The sequence below is a fragment of the Penicillium arizonense genome (genome assembly GCF_001773325.1).
Source record: "Penicillium arizonense strain CBS 141311 chromosome Unknown PENARI_contig007, whole genome shotgun sequence".
Taxonomy (NCBI): domain Eukaryota; kingdom Fungi; phylum Ascomycota; class Eurotiomycetes; order Eurotiales; family Aspergillaceae; genus Penicillium; species Penicillium arizonense.
Genome location: NW_019173284.1, coordinates 1,137,544 through 1,155,467, shown reverse-complemented (window position 1 = coordinate 1,155,467; position 17,924 = coordinate 1,137,544). Strand labels below are relative to the sequence as shown.

The 17,924-nt window shown below is 49.6% G+C and overlaps 8 protein-coding genes across 8 annotated transcripts; 3 read left to right on the top strand and 5 right to left on the bottom strand.

The window, feature by feature from the left end:
* Positions 1-1,478: 1,478 nt before the first annotated feature.
* On the top strand, positions 1,479-2,404 carry PENARI_c007G06625 (uncharacterized protein; the record flags this gene model as incomplete). The annotated part of the gene is made up of 2 exons (XM_022630991.1): positions 1,479-1,855; positions 1,906-2,404. 2 exons carry the CDS (start codon positions 1,479-1,481, stop codon positions 2,402-2,404), a joined length of 876 nt encoding a protein of 291 aa, XP_022489052.1.
* A 597-nt stretch (positions 2,405-3,001) lies between these two features.
* PENARI_c007G12146 (YagE family protein) lies at positions 3,002-4,614 on the top strand (the record flags this gene model as incomplete). Its single annotated transcript, XM_022631253.1, has 2 exons — positions 3,002-4,490; positions 4,538-4,614. 2 exons carry the CDS (start codon positions 3,002-3,004, stop codon positions 4,612-4,614), a joined length of 1,566 nt encoding a protein of 521 aa, XP_022489032.1.
* Positions 4,615-6,087: 1,473 nt separating this feature from the next.
* On the top strand, positions 6,088-7,603 carry PENARI_c007G04984 (uncharacterized protein; the record flags this gene model as incomplete). The annotated part of the gene is made up of 2 exons (XM_022630925.1): positions 6,088-6,175; positions 6,231-7,603. The coding sequence occupies 2 exons, from the start codon at positions 6,088-6,090 to the stop codon at positions 7,601-7,603; spliced, it is 1,461 nt and encodes a 486-aa protein (XP_022488979.1).
* Positions 7,604-7,796: 193 nt separating this feature from the next.
* PENARI_c007G10855 (uncharacterized protein) lies at positions 7,797-8,195 on the bottom strand (the record flags this gene model as incomplete). Its single annotated transcript, XM_022631189.1, has 1 exon — positions 7,797-8,195. One exon carries the CDS (start codon positions 8,193-8,195, stop codon positions 7,797-7,799), a length of 399 nt encoding a protein of 132 aa, XP_022488887.1.
* Positions 8,196-9,662: 1,467 nt separating this feature from the next.
* PENARI_c007G05262 (uncharacterized protein) lies at positions 9,663-10,458 on the bottom strand (the record flags this gene model as incomplete). The annotated part of the gene is made up of 2 exons (XM_022630934.1): positions 9,663-9,965; positions 10,093-10,458. 2 exons carry the CDS (start codon positions 10,456-10,458, stop codon positions 9,663-9,665), a joined length of 669 nt encoding a protein of 222 aa, XP_022489333.1.
* Positions 10,459-10,922: 464 nt separating this feature from the next.
* Positions 10,923-12,069, bottom strand: PENARI_c007G09300 (putative mitochondrial phosphate transporter Pic2; the record flags this gene model as incomplete). Its single annotated transcript, XM_022631109.1, has 5 exons — positions 10,923-10,974; positions 11,025-11,148; positions 11,204-11,854; positions 11,914-11,919; positions 11,979-12,069. 5 exons carry the CDS (start codon positions 12,067-12,069, stop codon positions 10,923-10,925), a joined length of 924 nt encoding a protein of 307 aa, XP_022489119.1.
* A 503-nt stretch (positions 12,070-12,572) lies between these two features.
* Positions 12,573-14,334, bottom strand: PENARI_c007G03300 (putative C6 transcription factor; the record flags this gene model as incomplete). The annotated part of the gene is made up of 3 exons (XM_022630836.1): positions 12,573-13,361; positions 13,419-14,162; positions 14,275-14,334. The coding sequence occupies 3 exons, from the start codon at positions 14,332-14,334 to the stop codon at positions 12,573-12,575; spliced, it is 1,593 nt and encodes a 530-aa protein (XP_022489103.1).
* Positions 14,335-15,180: 846 nt separating this feature from the next.
* Positions 15,181-17,342, bottom strand: PENARI_c007G09394 (F-box/WD repeat-containing protein; the record flags this gene model as incomplete). Its single annotated transcript, XM_022631113.1, has 4 exons — positions 15,181-15,372; positions 15,428-16,139; positions 16,192-16,835; positions 16,896-17,342. 4 exons carry the CDS (start codon positions 17,340-17,342, stop codon positions 15,181-15,183), a joined length of 1,995 nt encoding a protein of 664 aa, XP_022489462.1.
* Positions 17,343-17,924: the final 582 nt, after the last annotated feature.

Below are 17,924 nucleotides of genomic sequence, written 5' to 3'. Positions count from 1 at the left end.
TGTCCGTTAGCACAATTCTGAGTCAAGGTACAACTTGCTCTATTAAAAGGCCAGCATCTCCCAGTTTCGTACGGATTAGTATATCAGAACAAAGTATTTGATGACGCTGCCCCATATGGTCTACATCTTGCCGTCTCCTCGCAGGACGTGGTAGCTCGCATCACCCTTTTTCAAAGCATTCATTAGACATATTAAGCTTGTTTCGGTGTCATTGTCAAATATCCCTTCTACCATTCTCGATCCTACGGACTCATTATACAACTATATAGGCACAGTTCATTATGCTTTCCATAAAGGATACTGGGATTGCTGCCTGGTGGCCATTGGAGTCTTTGGCCCTCAGACTTTCGCTTCCACATATACAACCCTTCCAGCTCCCGAGTTAGTTGACTTTGATGACGATTGTGTTGTTGGTGGTCTCTACCGACATTCTACGACTGGTTCGAAATCTCGCATTGCAGTCTATGTGATGCCGAGCGAGACTATCTATCCTTCTCCGCCTGTACCGAGCTACCCAAACGTGGCTTCACGACCTTCTGTGCAGCAAGAGCGGATACATGTCGGATCTCAACTTCGAAGACATGATGACGGACGTAAATCAGGGGATGGAGTACCTATATAACCTGACAGACATCAACCAGGTCGTCATCCTCAGACACAGTGGCGGTGGTACCATGATGGCCGCGTACCAGAACATCGCAGAGTGCGATGCCTCTGCCTGCCAGCGATCAGAGAAGATCTACCAGTGCTCCGATGAATGGAAAGCCTCGAGCTTGGCGACGGACTCATTTTTGATTGATGCCAACTACGTATCTCAACAATGACACTGTTGAGTCTGAACCAGCCATCATTGACGAGTCGACCCGTTCCAAGCTCAACCAGTCCTTGAATCTTCTCAACCCAGTCAATGGTTTTGGCAACAACACTCTCGCAAACTACACCACCAAATTCAGAAGAATTTGCAAGTCTTATTCTGGCGAGTTTGGTAACACTCTGGTTAGTGTTTATAATCATATGGGACAGTGGTTGTTCAGAAGGGACGCTTTTGTAAGGCAAGGCTTTGCTACCGAGTTAATTTCCATGTTGCGTGTATAGAGTCGAATGTATATCGGGGCCTTGAGTGGACAAAATGGACATTCACAGTACCACCGAATAAAACGAAACTTTTCGAAAGCATCCAAGAAACTTAAATAGCCGTGCAGGATTGAACATTCAATCAAACTCATATCAAAACAAATACAGTTGAGAATACAATAGTAAAGGGGGTGAAGATGAAGTACATGTAGATAAGGCGGAGTAGTAGCTTATCAGTCTCCGCCCTCGGGAAATCCCAATCGCCGAGAGATTTTTTATTTTTGCTTCACCTCTCGACCTGGACAGGTTCAATCCAATTCTGTCACTCTATGTTTGCTCACTTGGTTACTGCTGCTAAAGGTCTATTCGCGCGACCAGAAAATTCAGATTCTGCCAGTTCCAACATGGTTACTACACGACGAGGCGAAGTTGCGCCCGAACTTGCGAGCGGAAAGCGCAAGGCCAGCAAGGCCGACGAGCAGCAGACCAAGCGGAGAAGAAGGAGTGATCCCAAAGCTACGGAAACCGAGGATGCTAGCGATATTCCCGCGACAGCCAACGTGAACGGAGAGAAAGCGCCCGTGGATAAGAAGAACCACTTCCGTTTTGACAGCGAAGAACCCGAGATCCCTGAGACACTACCTGAAGAAATCTCAGAAGAACCGAATCAGGAGGATGATGATGAGGATAGCGATGACGATGCGCCAGAGGCTATTGATAACTCTGCCCAGCTCTTGAAAATGAAGGAGCAGGCCAAGAAGCGAGAGACCGCGAAGCAATTGTACGTGCTATTGCATACTTGCAAATGAATTTTACTGACAATGCCTACAGAGAAGAACAACTGAAGAAAGAGAAGCGACGGAAACTGGACGAGCGCCGCAAGTTGCAAGCCAAGACTATCGTAAAGCCCAAGGAGTCTTCCGATGATCTGCTCTCTGAGAGCACAGCTACCATTCAAGGCACAACTACGCAAGATGCACGACGGGCTGCTCTTCCTGCTTTGCTTCCCGATGACATCCTGAACGCCGAGCCCGCCATTCGCCCTCCCACACCCCCAGCCGATGAATTCGCAATGCCGAAGAAGTCAAATAAGCTGAGATTCCTGGATAAGAAGGACAAAATTCCCAAGGATGTCAATATGGGAGATGTCTCGATTCGGGTGCTTGATGCGCCCTCCACCAAGAAGAGCTCGAAACCTGCCTTGGCCCCCAGGGTTTCCAAGGCCGGAAAGAACCTCAAGGGCAGCATGCTGCAGATGACTCGTAACTCAGCACAAGGCAACGGGCTCCGGAAGAAAGCAAGTGGACCCTCTGGATTTGTTCGCCGTTGAAGTTGACGTCAAACCTTGTATGATCATTAAAAGCGATTATTCTCCACTGTCGCATATCTCCAATACGTCTGGAAGCCGCATGTTACTGCGGCCTACCAAAGCCATTACTCGGGCAACACGCACACTGCGTTGAGTTTATGTTTCCCTGTCTTCTGGGCCCCATTGGCGCAACGTGAAAGTCGGTGTCGACTGGGCATGCAACCCGCCGCCATCTGCAGCCATTTTGTGACCAATCGATGGTGCTGGTTCTTTCGTCTCCGAAGGTTGCATGGTGTTCGGTGTTAGTGAAACCTACGAAACCAAGTCATGTACATAGCAATTTAGTCATTTACGGAGTCCAATAACTGTTGAATTCAAACAAACAAAGGATACCATGTAACAATAGATAACTTTCAGTAAATATATGGAGTATCTCAAGCATGCATGTGTAGATCTCTGCAGACCAAACTTGGAAAAAGTGACGATGTCACCGATTAATAAGGCGGAACACGTGCAAGCCAGGGAGCTCCCAGCTTCCTTTTTCTTCTCTTGCTTTTTCCTGTACTCCAATCCCGCCAATGGCGCTTGTCGTCTAAGTCTTACCATTTCAGTTTAGCCATGCCGCCAGAAGAGAATTCCCCGTTGCTGCCTCAGCACAATCCAGCCTCTACGTCACCACGGGCAAGCCGGACGCCGCGGTCGGTATCATTCAATCCGCTCACGCAAATCAGCACTTATGGCACCTCCTCTACCTCCGATCCTACATTCCGACCCCTGCAGACAGGCTCACCTCCAGTCCTCAATGTCAATGCCCAGGGTACCCAGCCCCGTCCGGGCAGCCAGCCCATGCTCTCAGCGTTGAACAGCAAACTCCGCCGTCGCAACAGCCATGGGGCTGCTCCCTTCAACGCTTCGTCATACCCATCGCACCCGGCATCTAAGATTGGACCGCAGCGAACCACCAAGAAAGCGCAGAAACTAAAGTTGCTCCCCGATCCGGTGACCGAAGAGGAAGAAGGCTTTGATGGTGATTTCCCTCGGGACGTCTATTCGCAAATCACTCGAATTAAGGACCCCGCCGCACGAAGCCACGCCGCCCGACTAGGCAAAGCTGACCGCGATCGCATCCCACGAGTCACAGCTTACTGTACGGCCAATTCGTATCGGTTGGAGGGCGTGACCAAGTTCCTCAAGTCGCGGAGCAAGACTCGTGGAGCGAATCCCAAACTTTACGACGAATGTGTTTACTCGCCTTTTGACTACCAATACGAAGAAAAGCAGAAGGGTTTGATATTCCCCGACCCAGGTGGTAATGGACACCCTGAGCGACGACCCAGCGAAAGAAGGTACTCGGACAGTGCCGTGGAGGTGGAAGACAACAAAAAGAGCCGAAGGGATGATTTGATTGATTTGCATGAAGAGGCTGGACATTCAGCAGACCATACCGAACAAGCAGTGGTCCAAGATACCCCCGACATTGACACAACAATTCACACACCGGAAATATTTCTCTTCGATTACGGCACAGTCGTAATATGGGGAATGTCCCCAGCGCAAGAATCACGATTCTTGTCCGATATCTCGAAATTTGCGACCTCCATCTTGAGCCCTGATGACACGCAGATTGAGAATTTCAACTTCTACTATGCGCGGGAATACCAGGCCAGGATTTACAACGACTTCATCTCTCTTCGCGACCCACGCAACAACATGATCAAGCTGGCTATCTCTCATGCTCTAGCCCAATCAGTCAAGACCTCGCTTTTCGAAGATCTTTTGTCTGAAACAATTACCGACACCGCACCTCTGCCTGCCCAGATTGCGCAGACTGGTAGTGTCAATCTCACACGCAAGCAGATCAACATGCAGATCGGGGAGCTGTTCATTCTCCGCATCAACATCCATTTACAGGGATCTGTCTTAGATAGCCCTGAACTTTTTTGGGCAGAACCGCAACTGGAGCCTGTGTACCAGGCAGTCCGAAGCTACCTGGAGATGGATCAACGGGTCAGTCTGTTGACGGAGCGACTGGATGTTATTGCGGATTTGCTTGCAGTCCTCAAGGATCAATTGACCCACCGTCACGGCGAATATCTCGAATGGATTGGTAAGTCCTACTGCGAACGTAATAGCGATTCATCTAACAGTTATCAGTTATCGTCTTGATCGCGGCGGAGATTCTCGTGGCCGCAATTAATATTGTTGTCGATCTCTACGCTGGGGTAGACTAGAACGTTGAAGATTGCTCGTTGAACTCCTGGCTTCTCTCGACTCACTGACTTGATGCGAATATCCCAACTCTCCTGGATATGTGATAAGTTATCACCGCTTTTCTGCGCTTGCTTTGCATAACTTCCATTTACCAGTCGTCTAAGAGCACGGCAGCATGCCAAAAACGGCCCATCCAGCTATATCTGCTCAACGATACAACTCGACCAGACAGGGGATCCCCTACATCCATTAAAGCCGAATAATCACCTACCCAATCACATATTTCATCAAAATCATCCGCTTTCCGCCAATCTGCATCATCTACCAACCTCGACCGGCCTTCAACTGTACATGAACGAAGACCCCAATATTCAACTTTTCGCTGCCATTCTTGTTTCCAATAGTATTCTATCTTGTCTACTAGTATCGGAGTTGGTGTGGCTTATGCTTATGCTTAATTCGGGGAACGGTGTTACGGTTGGGATACGCTTCTGTAAAAATGGTGCTTCACTAGGTAGTCTGTTCATAGTTCCTGAATACATCCCGATACCATTTGAGAATGCGACAGAATGATAGGCGTTACACTTACGGACAAGAAAGGAGAGAGACGGCGATCAGTCCTGGATTTCTCAAGCCTCACACTCGGGGATGTTTCTCGGGCTTCAAGTTAATGGTAGACGGATAAGAAAAGGGACGGCGATCAGTCCTGAATCTCCCCAAGCGTCGCACTCGGGGACGTTTTCTCGGGCTTTAAGTTAATTATAGTTCTAACAGGGCTAGTTGAGTGTTGGCCTTGGCAACTTGCTATTGGTGGTAGCCCTAAGGGATCCTGCGGCTAGGGCGTGATGGCTGAATAGTTCGTAAATGCAATGCGACCAAAGTAGCATGGCTCAGCAAACATGACTCGGGCAATACCCAGAGACACCCAGTGAAGATAGGGAAAGAAAGCAAATTATGAAAAGAAGAGAAGTGAAGAAGAAGAGAAGACCACAGCATTCCACACACCATTACGCTGCCTGGACTCCTATGTATCTCTTTATTTTACACTAAAGCCAGAACTCAGCATAGGTTCATTGAAAGGGAACTTGGTGCCTGGCTGTGGCTATGTTTTACCCCCAAAGAGTATGACCCCGGATACAAAACGTCACTGGTCCTGCATTCCGTCTATGAGACAAGCAGTATTCAGCTGAGAACTCTTGGCCTACAAGTGGATTGCGCCTTGACTTGGCATGAGCCCCAAGAGAGTATTTGGCGTATAAACAATGGGCAGGCTAAACTTATTGCAGCATAGTGATCCTATACTTCATGCACCATTCCCTTGGCGATAGCAAGTCGGAATTCGTGGAGGCGCAAGGCTCAGGGAGATAATCCTCCATGTTTATTTGTTGGTTTTGGACACAGAAGAGTGTATGGCAGCCTCGTGAAGTATATATTCACTGGAATATTCCCCCTTTGCCTTCAGCTACTTGTGAATATCAAGTCATCCACTCAATATGCCACGGTACCATAACTCCCCTTCGGAGACAGACTCCTATGGGTTTGAGTATAGCACAGTAGAGACCAATATCAATCGAGACGAGAGTACGTACTTGTCTACCTCGGCAGCACGTTGGGCCGTTAACTAATAATCAAGCAGTCAACGATTGCAAGTTTCCAGCTTTCCCTGCGCGAACGAAGAACAAGGTCGTCCGACGTGCAACAACAGGGGCTATATGGTTCGGCCTTGTGGTTTTAGCCTCTTTGATTGGAATCGCAGTTGTCGCCATAGTCCTGTTTGCGGTCAAGACAGACAATAACGGCTTCGACCAGAACAGCTCGGAGTACGCGCTGTACAAGAACTCCATGTTCAAGGATTGTTACAACGTACCTCCGCCTGTCGTCAATAACTGCACTGCCATTGAGTCCATCTTAAGACTGGGCCAAGATGACATTGTGGCCCAAAATTTTGGCTACGTATCAAAGCTCAATATATTCGACTCGACCAATTCGGAAACTCGAAAGTCCTCTTACGACTGGTGCGAGGTAGTGAGCTGCTTCAACGAATTCAAGATCGTCCCATCTTCGCCGCGTCCTTCGGCCTTTTGGGCGACAACTATTGCCGCGTATACCAAAGCTGCCATGATCTTCCTTTTTGCCCTGTGGCAGCTCAGAAAGCTACAAAAAGCCCTGTACAGCAACAGGAGAAACCCATGCAAGAAAATCGAATGGGACGTCTGGGGTATCATGGCTTGGGATGTGGTCTCGGCGGTTTGGTGGTGGATCGACTTTGGGCGACATCTCAATAACCCAACAGAATTCCCTGCGCCTGGGATGCTCAGCTGGGTATCACTATGGAAGTATGGTTACCTGATCAGCTTTCATCCATACAATTGTGCTATCGAACATGCCCCTACAACAGCATGGGTTACAAAATGGACACTATACACATTGGCCGTCGTTCAGTGGATAGCGTCAGTATACATATGGAAAGCCAGTGCGGATACGGTCTCCAAGTATCCCACATACGAATGTCTTGCATCCCAGATTTCGGCTGCACCTGGGACCTCGACGTGCTCAGTGGACCAGATTTGTTCCAGAGAGTTACTCTTTCACGCCTATCACTTTGCATTCTCCAACGAGGTCATGGACGTTAAAGACCCTAACTTGGGGGTTTTCGTCGTTTTCATTTTTCTTACTCTTGGGTTTTTTTCCAGAGTCTATATGCTCAATTTCTTTGCGCTGGTGGAGTCTGGGTTCCATATGGAGCGCTTCAAGAAAGCGAAGCAGGAGATGTACAAGTACGATTTTGGCTATGCCGGCAGTATTGGTCTCTCGGCCTTTATCAGCATCATATTCGGGGCTCTAACTGCTGCGGGCGCAATAATGGCCTTCCAGAATGGTCGCGAGGCCGCTGTTGCTGTCGATTGGGCTTGTCAGACGGTGCACGTTACTTTGAGTCCCTGGAGATACTATTTCGATGTGCAGTATCAGATACCACTGCGTGCGGTCAAAATGTGGTTTAATGTATGAAGTGATATAATGCGGATTTGGATTTTGATATTCATTACAGTCTGTCATCTTTTACAGTTTAACCATTTTGCTGCGAAGACTGTGTTGGCTTCCGGTACAGCTAGCAGAGCACCATAAAAGCCATGTCACTCTAATATTGTTACTTATGAAACTGCCAAATAAACCACTCAATCTCCCCAAAGACATCCTACTCTCAACGGTACTGCAATTGAGAGGTCTCATACTCTAACCCAATAATACCAAGACCCTCCCCACGGAAAAGCTTGTTGCGACTAATAGTCGTTCTCCGCGCGAGAACAGTCTCACGAATCCTCTTGGCCAAGTCATACGCGCATCCGACCTTCTCATGGGGACAGCCCCCATGATCGATCAAAAGCGAGATACAGTGAGAGCGATTATGATGCAGACACTCAGCTGTAATAGTGGCGTTTCCTCTCGCGAGCTCTGAGACAAGCTTGTCCATGAGTTCCATGTCACTTTTGATCCTATCGGAGTCTTTGTAGAAGACGTTGATATACCAGGGGTTTTCGTGTCTTGCGGGGTCTTCTTCGCCTGCGTACCAGCCGTTTCTGATGAAAATTGCATCGGGCATTTTGATAAGGTTGATGATGTGGGTTTGGTAGGTGTGTGGCTGGTTTGTATAAGCTGGGAAAGGGTCTCTATGAGAGGAGATGAAGGCCAGAGAATGGGTGATCAAGCTGATTAAATACCCACTACTCGGATTTCGAGGATCCCTTTCTCTCATTTAAGTTTAGTTTCTAAGGAAATCAAAGGATCTTTTCAGAAAGTTATAGCGTCTAAAGCTTTCATGAACGGGTTCTAGTTTTTGTGTACTAGTGTTTTAGAATCCTTTTTCTACTTGTCTTTGACCTTTGAAGAAATAAAAACATATTCTAGGACTTGAGAAGAAAATTACTCGAGCTCTTCTAAGTTTGTGAATGATCCTAGTTTGATCCTGGTCTTCTTTGACAGCAGAGGATCCCGGGATGAGAGCCTACCATTGAGTTAGCGCATGAAAGAAAACAAACAATGAAACAATGGCAATACAGTAAGTTGTTTATAGCTGCAAAAGCACAAAGATTGAACTAGTTGTACAATTATTCCTCGAGTTCAGCTTCAATGATACTCTGCCCATAAGCGGCCAGCCTGGTCGTGCGCCATGATTACTTTCCATATGGGTATGACAAGCATTCTGGACCATTAATATTGCAATCCCTGCCTGAGTCAGCTCATACTGTACCCCATAGGCTCAGAAAATGGGGTAAAGAGCTGAGACATGTCATTTCATGAGAACGCATCTCTGTGATTGTTCATTTTCGATGTTGGCATGCCCACCTTGGCCAAAGCCCCCGAATTCCATCGCTTGCAGAACTTCAATAACCCTGAGGGTATGGCTACAGGCCCTCTGTAACTTGCGGAACAGATTAATGAGCCTATTTGGACATGTTGGTGAAGCTTTGCGAAATAGTCTACGATCAATGCGTAGAACTTAGGGCTCATTTATATCCCTCACGTGACACATGTGACAGCCACGGATTTTCGAGGCAAATGATATTGCCTAGACTGATCATATAGCAATAGGCTTATTTAGAAGGTACTGAAGGAGAATGGCAACAGGAAGCTACACCTATAGATGTGGAAAGATGTGGGGGGCGGGAAAGCAAAAAGCGTATGGTAAAGCTCTATCAAGAAGTGTAGTACCAATAGACATCATCATGCTTTATTTTCCCTTTCAAGACCTACTGTCTCAGATCATTGCACACATAGTACAAACATCTACAGACTACGAAAAGGAAAATAGAGTGCGTCAGCCATGCTTCCGGCATGGTATCTCTCAGATGAATTGGGCAGCCCTAACGCCAGGAGAAAAGAGTAAGCCCCTGCTCAATATGAGCATATAGCGGGCAAAAAAAAAGCACCCATAAAGCCCGCACCGCATCGCGCCCGATGCATAGAATCCCGCCGGAAAAAAAAAGAAAAAAGAAAACAATGTAAAGAACCCAGGCCCGAGCCACGTCTTATCGGGGCAGACGGAAGAAAAAAACAGACTACGCCACGACTAAAACTGCTCCTTAACCTCCTCCTTTACTTCCCCCTTGTCCATGTCCATGGGCATGGCCCCAACTTCAGGACCAGCCTCGGCCGCGGCGGGGGTCTGATCGGCAGAACCATTGCCAGTCTGCACCCGGAACGAGTGGGTGAGCGACTCCTGGGTGGGAGCCGGGAGGTGGTGGGGCAGACTGGCAGGGTCAGCGGGATCTTGCTGACCATCGGGGCCGGCGGGGAGGTCATCATCGGCGCCGTCGAGACCGGGGACGGCAGACTTGCGGGAGCGCTTGACACGCAGGGGACGTTCCTCGGGCTAAGAAGTAAGAAATGTTAGACCAGATACAACAATAGACAAGAGACGAAAGTCAAGGTAAGACCGAAGTGAAAGAGAGATGGGAAGGAAGCGTTCTCAAAGTAAGACGAAAGGAAGAGGAACGTACGGTCCGGGGCTGTTCATCCGAGCTTCCTTCGGTATCATCCTCGAGAGTGGCACCAGTGCCTTCGGGCACACCAGAGCTGGTCATCATTGCGGCGGCACGGGCACGCAGGTCCGGGTTGATGGCGCCGGCCTTTGCCTCCTCGGACATGCCGGTGATCTTGTTGAGACGCTCCAGGAGCATGCACGTCTCGAGCCGCATCTTCTGGATGTACTGGTGGCTCCGGCTGTTGCGAGTGCGCATCAGCTCGTTCTCTGTCTCGATTTCGGCGAGACGGCGCTTCAGCGCAATGCACTTGCGCTTGTAGGCGATTTCCACGCTGGGGGGGTTGGCCGGCGGGATGGTGGTGGATGGGCGAGAGGCCTCCATTGTTGTTGGAGGGTGGGAGATGGTTAGTGGTGGGTGGTGGTGGTGGGTGGCGCGGGAGGTCTTTGATGAGACGGGCCAAGGAGAGATCCAGCAGCGACGTTAGGAGGTCAGAAGCTGGTCAAGATGCGAAGGGATCAACGAGCTTCAGAAAGGTGGACGGGAAAAAAGGAGGGAAAGAGGAGGTGGGGGACGAGATCTGTATATATAGACCAGATCGCTTAGTCGTTGATGAGATCGAGAGATGCTATTCGCCGATTGAGGGTATCGTGAGGTTTTTAATACGGTGGTATCGCGGACGTCGCGAGTCTGGCAGGCGATGATCTTATTCTGCCGCGATGCACAAAGGCGGTCTAAACTACGGCAACAGCTACTCTACACGGTTCCTTCTCTAGTACATCTATTGAATTTATTGATAATTGAACTAATCAAACTCCTTGCTACATACAAATTCCCAAAAATTCTATCTAGTGACCACCAGTGGTGGGCAAACCCAGGAACACCTTGAATGAGTCGTAACTTCACACCGTCAGCCAGATACGTTCACAATAGGGTGGAAAATCACTTACATGAGCCATTGGAAGCCAGTCAATGTACCCAGCATCACAATACGGACAGGCAGACCATTCCACAGGCCAGCAAATCCAATGTTACCATAGATTCTGGACACAGCAGTCATGGCACCCTCACCAGCTACCAAACAGTTAGCAAATCCACCAATCCAACCAAAAAAGCGTGGAGCACTCACCCTTCCGATCAGCATTCAACTTGCTAACCATCACATCAGCGGGATGGCTAACAATAGCACAGAAGATACCAGCAATATAACCACCCAAGAAACTAACCCCAGTCTGCGTCAACTGACCATACTCCTCCTTAGGCTTCCCCATCGTGCGATAAATCGCTCTAACAGTCTCCTCAAAAGTCGCAAACTTAGTCATAGTATAAGGAATCTGTCTCGCCCACAGCGGATACAACCCCTTATACAAGCCACCAAGACCCTCCTTCGCAACGATCTTACTCCACCCCTCACGGAGATTCGAAGCGTATGGTGGCAGCGTCGTCTGCATGCGAACCTTGATAGCCTCCATCGGACAAAGCGCCATATCAGCAAAGAACTCCGCAGAGGCACTGGCGCCCAGGAAGACGAGGGTGCGGTTTCCCTGGGGGAACATTTGGTCGCCGTAGAGGTACTTGAAGTACTCGTATAAACCATACTTGCCGGCGCCTTGGAATGAATACCCCAAGAATGTTGGGGACCAGCCGAAGAAGACGCCGCGAAGACCTTCCTTCGAGAAGATTGAGCGCCATGCTTGTAGGTTGGAGGTGTAGATCTTGGGATCGACTTGGCGTCGGCATTTGACGAGGTCGAGAGGTGTTACAGCTGTGTGGGTAGGTCCTGCATCGGGTGTTGGTGTTATTGGTGCTGTTATTATTTATATTGGTGCTTTTGCTTACCACAAGCTGGGGTGATATGTTAGTAAGTGATGTACTTCTAAGGATAGACGGGAAGGGGGGCATACCGATAATACCACCGAGTCCACAGCTGTAGAAGTATTTGAATGAATTAGGCTCGATCTTCCCAAAGGGAAGCTTACGCTCTTGCTGTGCCATGGTGAGAGGGGGGAAGGGGGAAGGGGGAAGAGAGGAGATTGAGCCGAATTGCGGTCTGAAGAGCGAGGAGAAAGAACTAAAGAGGGAAACAAGCTACGGTACTACGTAGAGGTATCAAAGCTGAAGCATGGCGTCAGTGGTCCACTTCATAAAGTGCATAAGCTGCATAGTTCACACCTGAGGGGGGGCTTATCTCCGCATTCGTCGATCATCCATAGATACAGTAGTTACGGAGTTCTCTTGCTTGGCTTCTTACTGTTTCTTTACTATATATTTTGATTTATTCAGCAAAATAAATATTCAATCCATGCTTTAATCAGTATCAATACATAGTAACAATCATAATTGAGTCAATATATCAGGGAAGTTAGCGCGAAGACTGTATGACGTCACAGCTCCGGCCGTGCCGCGACTCCGAGTATACAAAGCCGAGATATCCAGACACGCATGTCCAGTCCCCAAAGAGGAAATATGCCCACATAACTCATTGCATTCATCCAAATTCATACAGAATTCACAACTCGTACCTCAGTATGCTGCTCACCGCGAATACGCTCAGCTTCACGAGCAAGCACCAAAGCCAGCTTGATACCATGCTTAGAGCCAACGCGATATAACACGGTGCGGATCTGCTCGACCTGGGCTAGTGTGGGCATTCCGCAGGAAAGGAGGTACCACAGTGGCCAGAGAAGACCATAGCCCTGAGCGGCGCGCGTCTGCCATTCACCGACTGTTTTCGTGGGGCGGCCAAGGGAATCGACGTCTGATAGACAGAAGGGGAGGCCGCGGCAGACTTCTGTAGTTAATTCACGGATTGTTGCTCTTATACTTGTTTCGGGGGTGGAATCACCGGGTTGCGTGATTGGAGGTTTGAAGGTAGAAGTAAAGGAAGACTGCATTCTGATGGCAGCCAGAGAGCCGTGCAGGCTGAGTAAGAGTTGATGCAGCATGACCCGCACAGCGCGATAGTAATTCCAGACCAGGGCGATGGAGATCCGGTTATAGGTCATGAGCGGCTCGCCCTGGTCAGAGTAGACGAAGAGAGGGAGCCAGCGGTCAGGGAGGGTTTGAGTCCATTGAGCGAGTTCAGCATCGCATTCGAGCCCGGCGGCAATCCACGCTTCGACGGTTGCTTGGTCTGGGGGTGGCGCGCGGCGCATGGAGGTGAAGAGTTGGGATATACTGGGTGCTGTGAGCATCAATCGCTCAACGGGATTGTTGCTGTCTAGCATGCCGACAACCCAGTCGCCGTCGAAGCGGGGTTTATCTCCCAGGGCGAGAATTTCAACATACTAAACCGGTGTCAGTCTTCAAGTATAACATATGATATGTGAATGGTGCACACTTACAAGATGTGTATAAGCAAAGTTGAACATATCCCTCCCACGCCGATGATCCATCTGCCCCTCACCACGAAGCTTCATCAGAAACTCGAAGCCCGCGGTATGCGAGCTAAACAACCCATTTCGCTCACCAGAGATATCCTCATAAAGAGAAAGCAGGACAACAGAAGCAAATGTCTCATCCTTAACCGCATGAGCCGGTGATGCCAAAGCCTCTTGCAAACTACGTAAGGCTTTGCCATAACCCAGTCTAGCTTTGTTCATCAGCGGAGAAGCGTTCTTAGCATTAGCAAGAGTCATCAATGCCGTAGCATCAACCGCCCACCGCAAACACGAAGACGGCGCATTACCGCCCTGACGACCAATTTCACGCGCATATAGCGGGGGCAGATAGTCGAGATGGCCACCATCTTCTTCGTCGGCTTGGATGGTAAACTGATCAAAAAAATAACATAGAGCTCTTTGCTCCCAATCTGCATCAGCGGGCGAATACAATGTTAATGTGGGCTTGCTCTGGATGCTTCCATGGTGCCGGCGCCTGGCCACGATGACCGATGAGTCGGAACCAGGCGTATGGCCTTGACTGCCACTATTACTTCCACTGCTGCTGTTGTTGCTGGCACTATTGCCACTTTTCACCAGTCGCTCAATTTTCCTAGTCTCATTGCGGAAGACTGCATCGGGCCGATACCCCGGACAAGGGCGGCCATATATAATGCAGTTCCTGCATTCGGGTTGAGCTTCATCGCACTTGATTCACTTTAGCATATATCCCATCAATCCATGTCATTCAATCTATAAGGGATGCCCCGGTGAGACCGAAAGCATTACACGATAGAAAGAAATAAAGAAACGAGCTCACCTTTATCTTCCGCTTGCGACACAGGTAACATCCGGTACTCGGCTTGCCCCCATAGACCATTGTTCACCCGCGGGGGCAGTAGTAAGCAAAGCACCGAAACCTTCAATACTTCAAGGATCCTCAGAATAAAGGGCCAGGGACCTGCGGATCACAGGTACGTCGGGCTTGATGTGGGTTCCACAGAGGGTGCAAGAGACCGTGCGGGAGTCATGGAAAAGAAGCTCAATCAACTCGGCTGCCTACTCCGCGCAGAGTACATGCACATTATAAAAGATGGGCGACGTGGCTCGTCTAGGTTTGGGAGTGTGTTTCTGGCCAACACTCGCCAGGATGTCTTGGAGATGTGAAGGTAGGTTTATTCTTGGATGTCGCCCAATCGGGGTGATGCGCTTAGTCATTTCCGAGTCTCCCAAAATTGAGGTTGAGACGTGTGGACAGTTAAGGGAAGGGATCTTTATTAGATTACATGTAGATGTACTTGTATAGATCATATTCCAAGGGTTTGCAAAGCTAAAGAGACAAGGTATCATGTGCTCGCAAATCTCTCCGAAATGGTCGATGTGAGAGGGAGGATAATAAAAGAAAATGAATCAAAATGATATGGAGAATCCCATAACTCCAATATGACATCTCCAGTATAAGATCTGAGACAGGTACCAAGACAGGAACAGCCAACTGACTCGCAACACCAAATATGCAGCCTGCCTAGTGCTCCACAGGCACATGGGCAAAGTAGAAACGCCGGCAGCTCATTCACAAGGCAAAGCACTCAACTGATGACAGAACCCCACCGCGCTCAAAAAGATGGGGAGACAAATATGATGGAATAGATGGATATGCATAATCATTATATGGCAGGTTAGATCAGATGAGATTGAATGAGATCAAATTAGTAAATGCGAGAAATCAGGCGTCGGGCATCAGCTGGTCACTGTCACTGCCTGGTGGGATCGATGGTGGAGGATCGGAGAAGAGAGTCCGATGTCGTGGTGGGACGGCCAGCTCGTTGTCGTCTACGGAGCTGATACCCGGTGTGCTCGAGGAACTTTCAATAGCGGTGTCATCATAGTCTTCCAATGGAGGAGAGAAGGACCAGACCTGTGATGATTAGCAACCGTAATATGTCTGGGAGATCCCGAAAATTAGGACTCACTTCCATAACCGTACGGCCAGATCGACTAGCCATTATGACAGCTTTCTCGTCTTCAAAGGCAACCCTCCATACAGCCTCAGCCGGAGTAGAAAGCTCGCGGAGCAGCTGACCAGTCTGGAGATTCCAAACCTTGACACGACCATCGCTGCCACCGCTGACAATACGGGTCTTATCAAACTGAAGACTAGTCACACTGTTATCATGCGCCGCAAGTCGGTGGATGGGAGCCATCTTAGTCAAGGACCAGACACGGACAGAGCCATCAGAACCACCCGTCACCAGCGTATCATCGCGCATCTGTAATTGTCCGACCAAAGACGTATGACCCTGCAGAATGGCATGACATTGACCAGAATGAGGATCCCAAATCCGAACGCTAGTATCCAGACTTCCCGTCGCGATCCGACGCCCGTCAAAGGCAATCGCGTAGATCTGACTGAAATGGCCCGACAGTGTCCGGAGACAGCGTCCTTGAGAGATACTCCATATCCGAGCGGTCGTATCGTAGCTACCTGATACAACGAGGTCGCCATGGATCGCAAGACAGCGCACGCTTGCTTGGTGTCCGACAAGTACTTGCCGACAGGTCCCCGTGGACAAGTCCCAAATGCGGAGAGTTGTATCTCTTGATCCTGAGATGGCGGTGTTCTTATCGGACATCTTCAGACAGCGGACAGTTGATGTGTGACCCCGAAGTAGATGAATCCCCGCTCTGCCTGGCGTTAGCACCACTTTTCATTTTTGGAGGTCGGTGTCTGCCTTACCCAGTAGCCATATTCCATACTCTGACTTCACGATCGCAGCCTCCGCTGACCAAAATGTCGTCCCATGGGACCATCGCCCATACACCCATCACATGGCCCTGAAGCGTCTTCTGGTTGTCACCGTTGGTATCATAGACATGAATCTTCGCATTATCCAAAGCAACGACGATATACTTCGGCGTAAGATGCAGACTAGTAACGACGCCTTGGTCAGGAGTGATATGTCGCTGGGTACAGCGACCACCCTTATTCCACGCTGATTCAACCATGTATTTCTGCTTGAACTGCGAACGATAGGAGACAGGACGGGTGCGACGTCTTCGTGACGGGAAGCTGGTCGGTGGCAACCATTCACCCGACAAAGTGCGGGGAAGGTCCGGTTCGCTCTCGGTGGACTGGCCGTTTGACGCGGTTAAGCGCCGCTGTAAGCCGCTGAAGGTTCGTGCGCCGGATGTCGAGTCCACGGGATGAGCGGTGAAGGGGTCAACCAAATCCCCTTCATCTTCCAGCACTCGCCGCACTGAATATGCATGCTTTTCGCATAGGTTCTTCCATGTGATGTCATCATTTAATAGTTCTCGCCAGCGTCGGGATACTTGAGAGGCTCTGGCGAGGGTTTTGGGATCGTCGATAAAGGAGAGGACCTTGGGAGAAACAAGTTAACGCTAGATCAGAGTAACGGCAAAATAAATCACGTAGCATACCCTCAAGCATAGCTCGTTAGGAAAGACTTGGAATGGGTCTTTTCTTAATCGAGGACCAACGTAACTCGACACGAAACTCAGCTGTTGGCTGTCGCATACATCTAAAAGGCCTTCCAGAAGTTTCTGCTTCCGGGCATTTGATAAAGTGCTGAATTGTATGCGGAGGTTCAAGAGGAAATTGCTCTCTTCATCATCGGTCGAGTGCCAGTTCGGGGGTCGTTGATGTGGCGTCGGGCTCGGCGCAGGAGTCGGGGGTGATGCGGGTGCCGAGGGGAGTAGATTTGCAGGTAACGGGGTGATGGTTTTCTTGGTACTGAGAGATCTGGAGGGAGTGCTTGTGAAGCTGGTGACCGTGTCGCGGGACGGCTGAGAATGAGGGCCCAACTGCTCCGCTGTGTGCGCATTCCCTTCCCCTAAGTCGCTGAATGATGCCCGATGGGAGTCCATGGCAGGTATAACAGAGGAACAGCCCCAGAGTTATTATAAGCGACTTCTTCCAAGGTTCCGATTCGCAGTTATCGATAGTGCCAGACACTCAGCCTTGTAGCGTCCACGTCAGGCATAGAGGAATTCGGGAGTTGGTGGTCGGGTGTGAGAGAGGCTGGCCGGAGGATGGCAAGGAGGTAAGACGAGTAATCCCCCGGGGTATATATGCGAGTGAATGAATATCAAGATGCGACTCAAGAGGGAAGAAAGGAATCCAAGCGGAGACGATGTCGTGCCCGGGTCCTCTGACAAAGCCGCCAAGCTCTTCTCCGGAGTCGAGATGGGGGTCTATGCATCGGGCAGGGATCGACCCCTTCCCTTTAGAAAATATACATGTATTTTGCCTTTTGCCTTTTGCCTTCAAAGACAATGAAATTCGGTACTGGCAAAGAGGCAACGAGCCGTAGCCTGCGATAGTCCGAGTCGGGGAGTCCGAAGCGCTTTTCCCCGGCCAATCCTCGGTAAACTATGGCGGATTATCGTGAACAGGCAACTTGCTATACTTCCAAGTCCTTGGATACGCACGCGGCTCTGTCTGGGCCC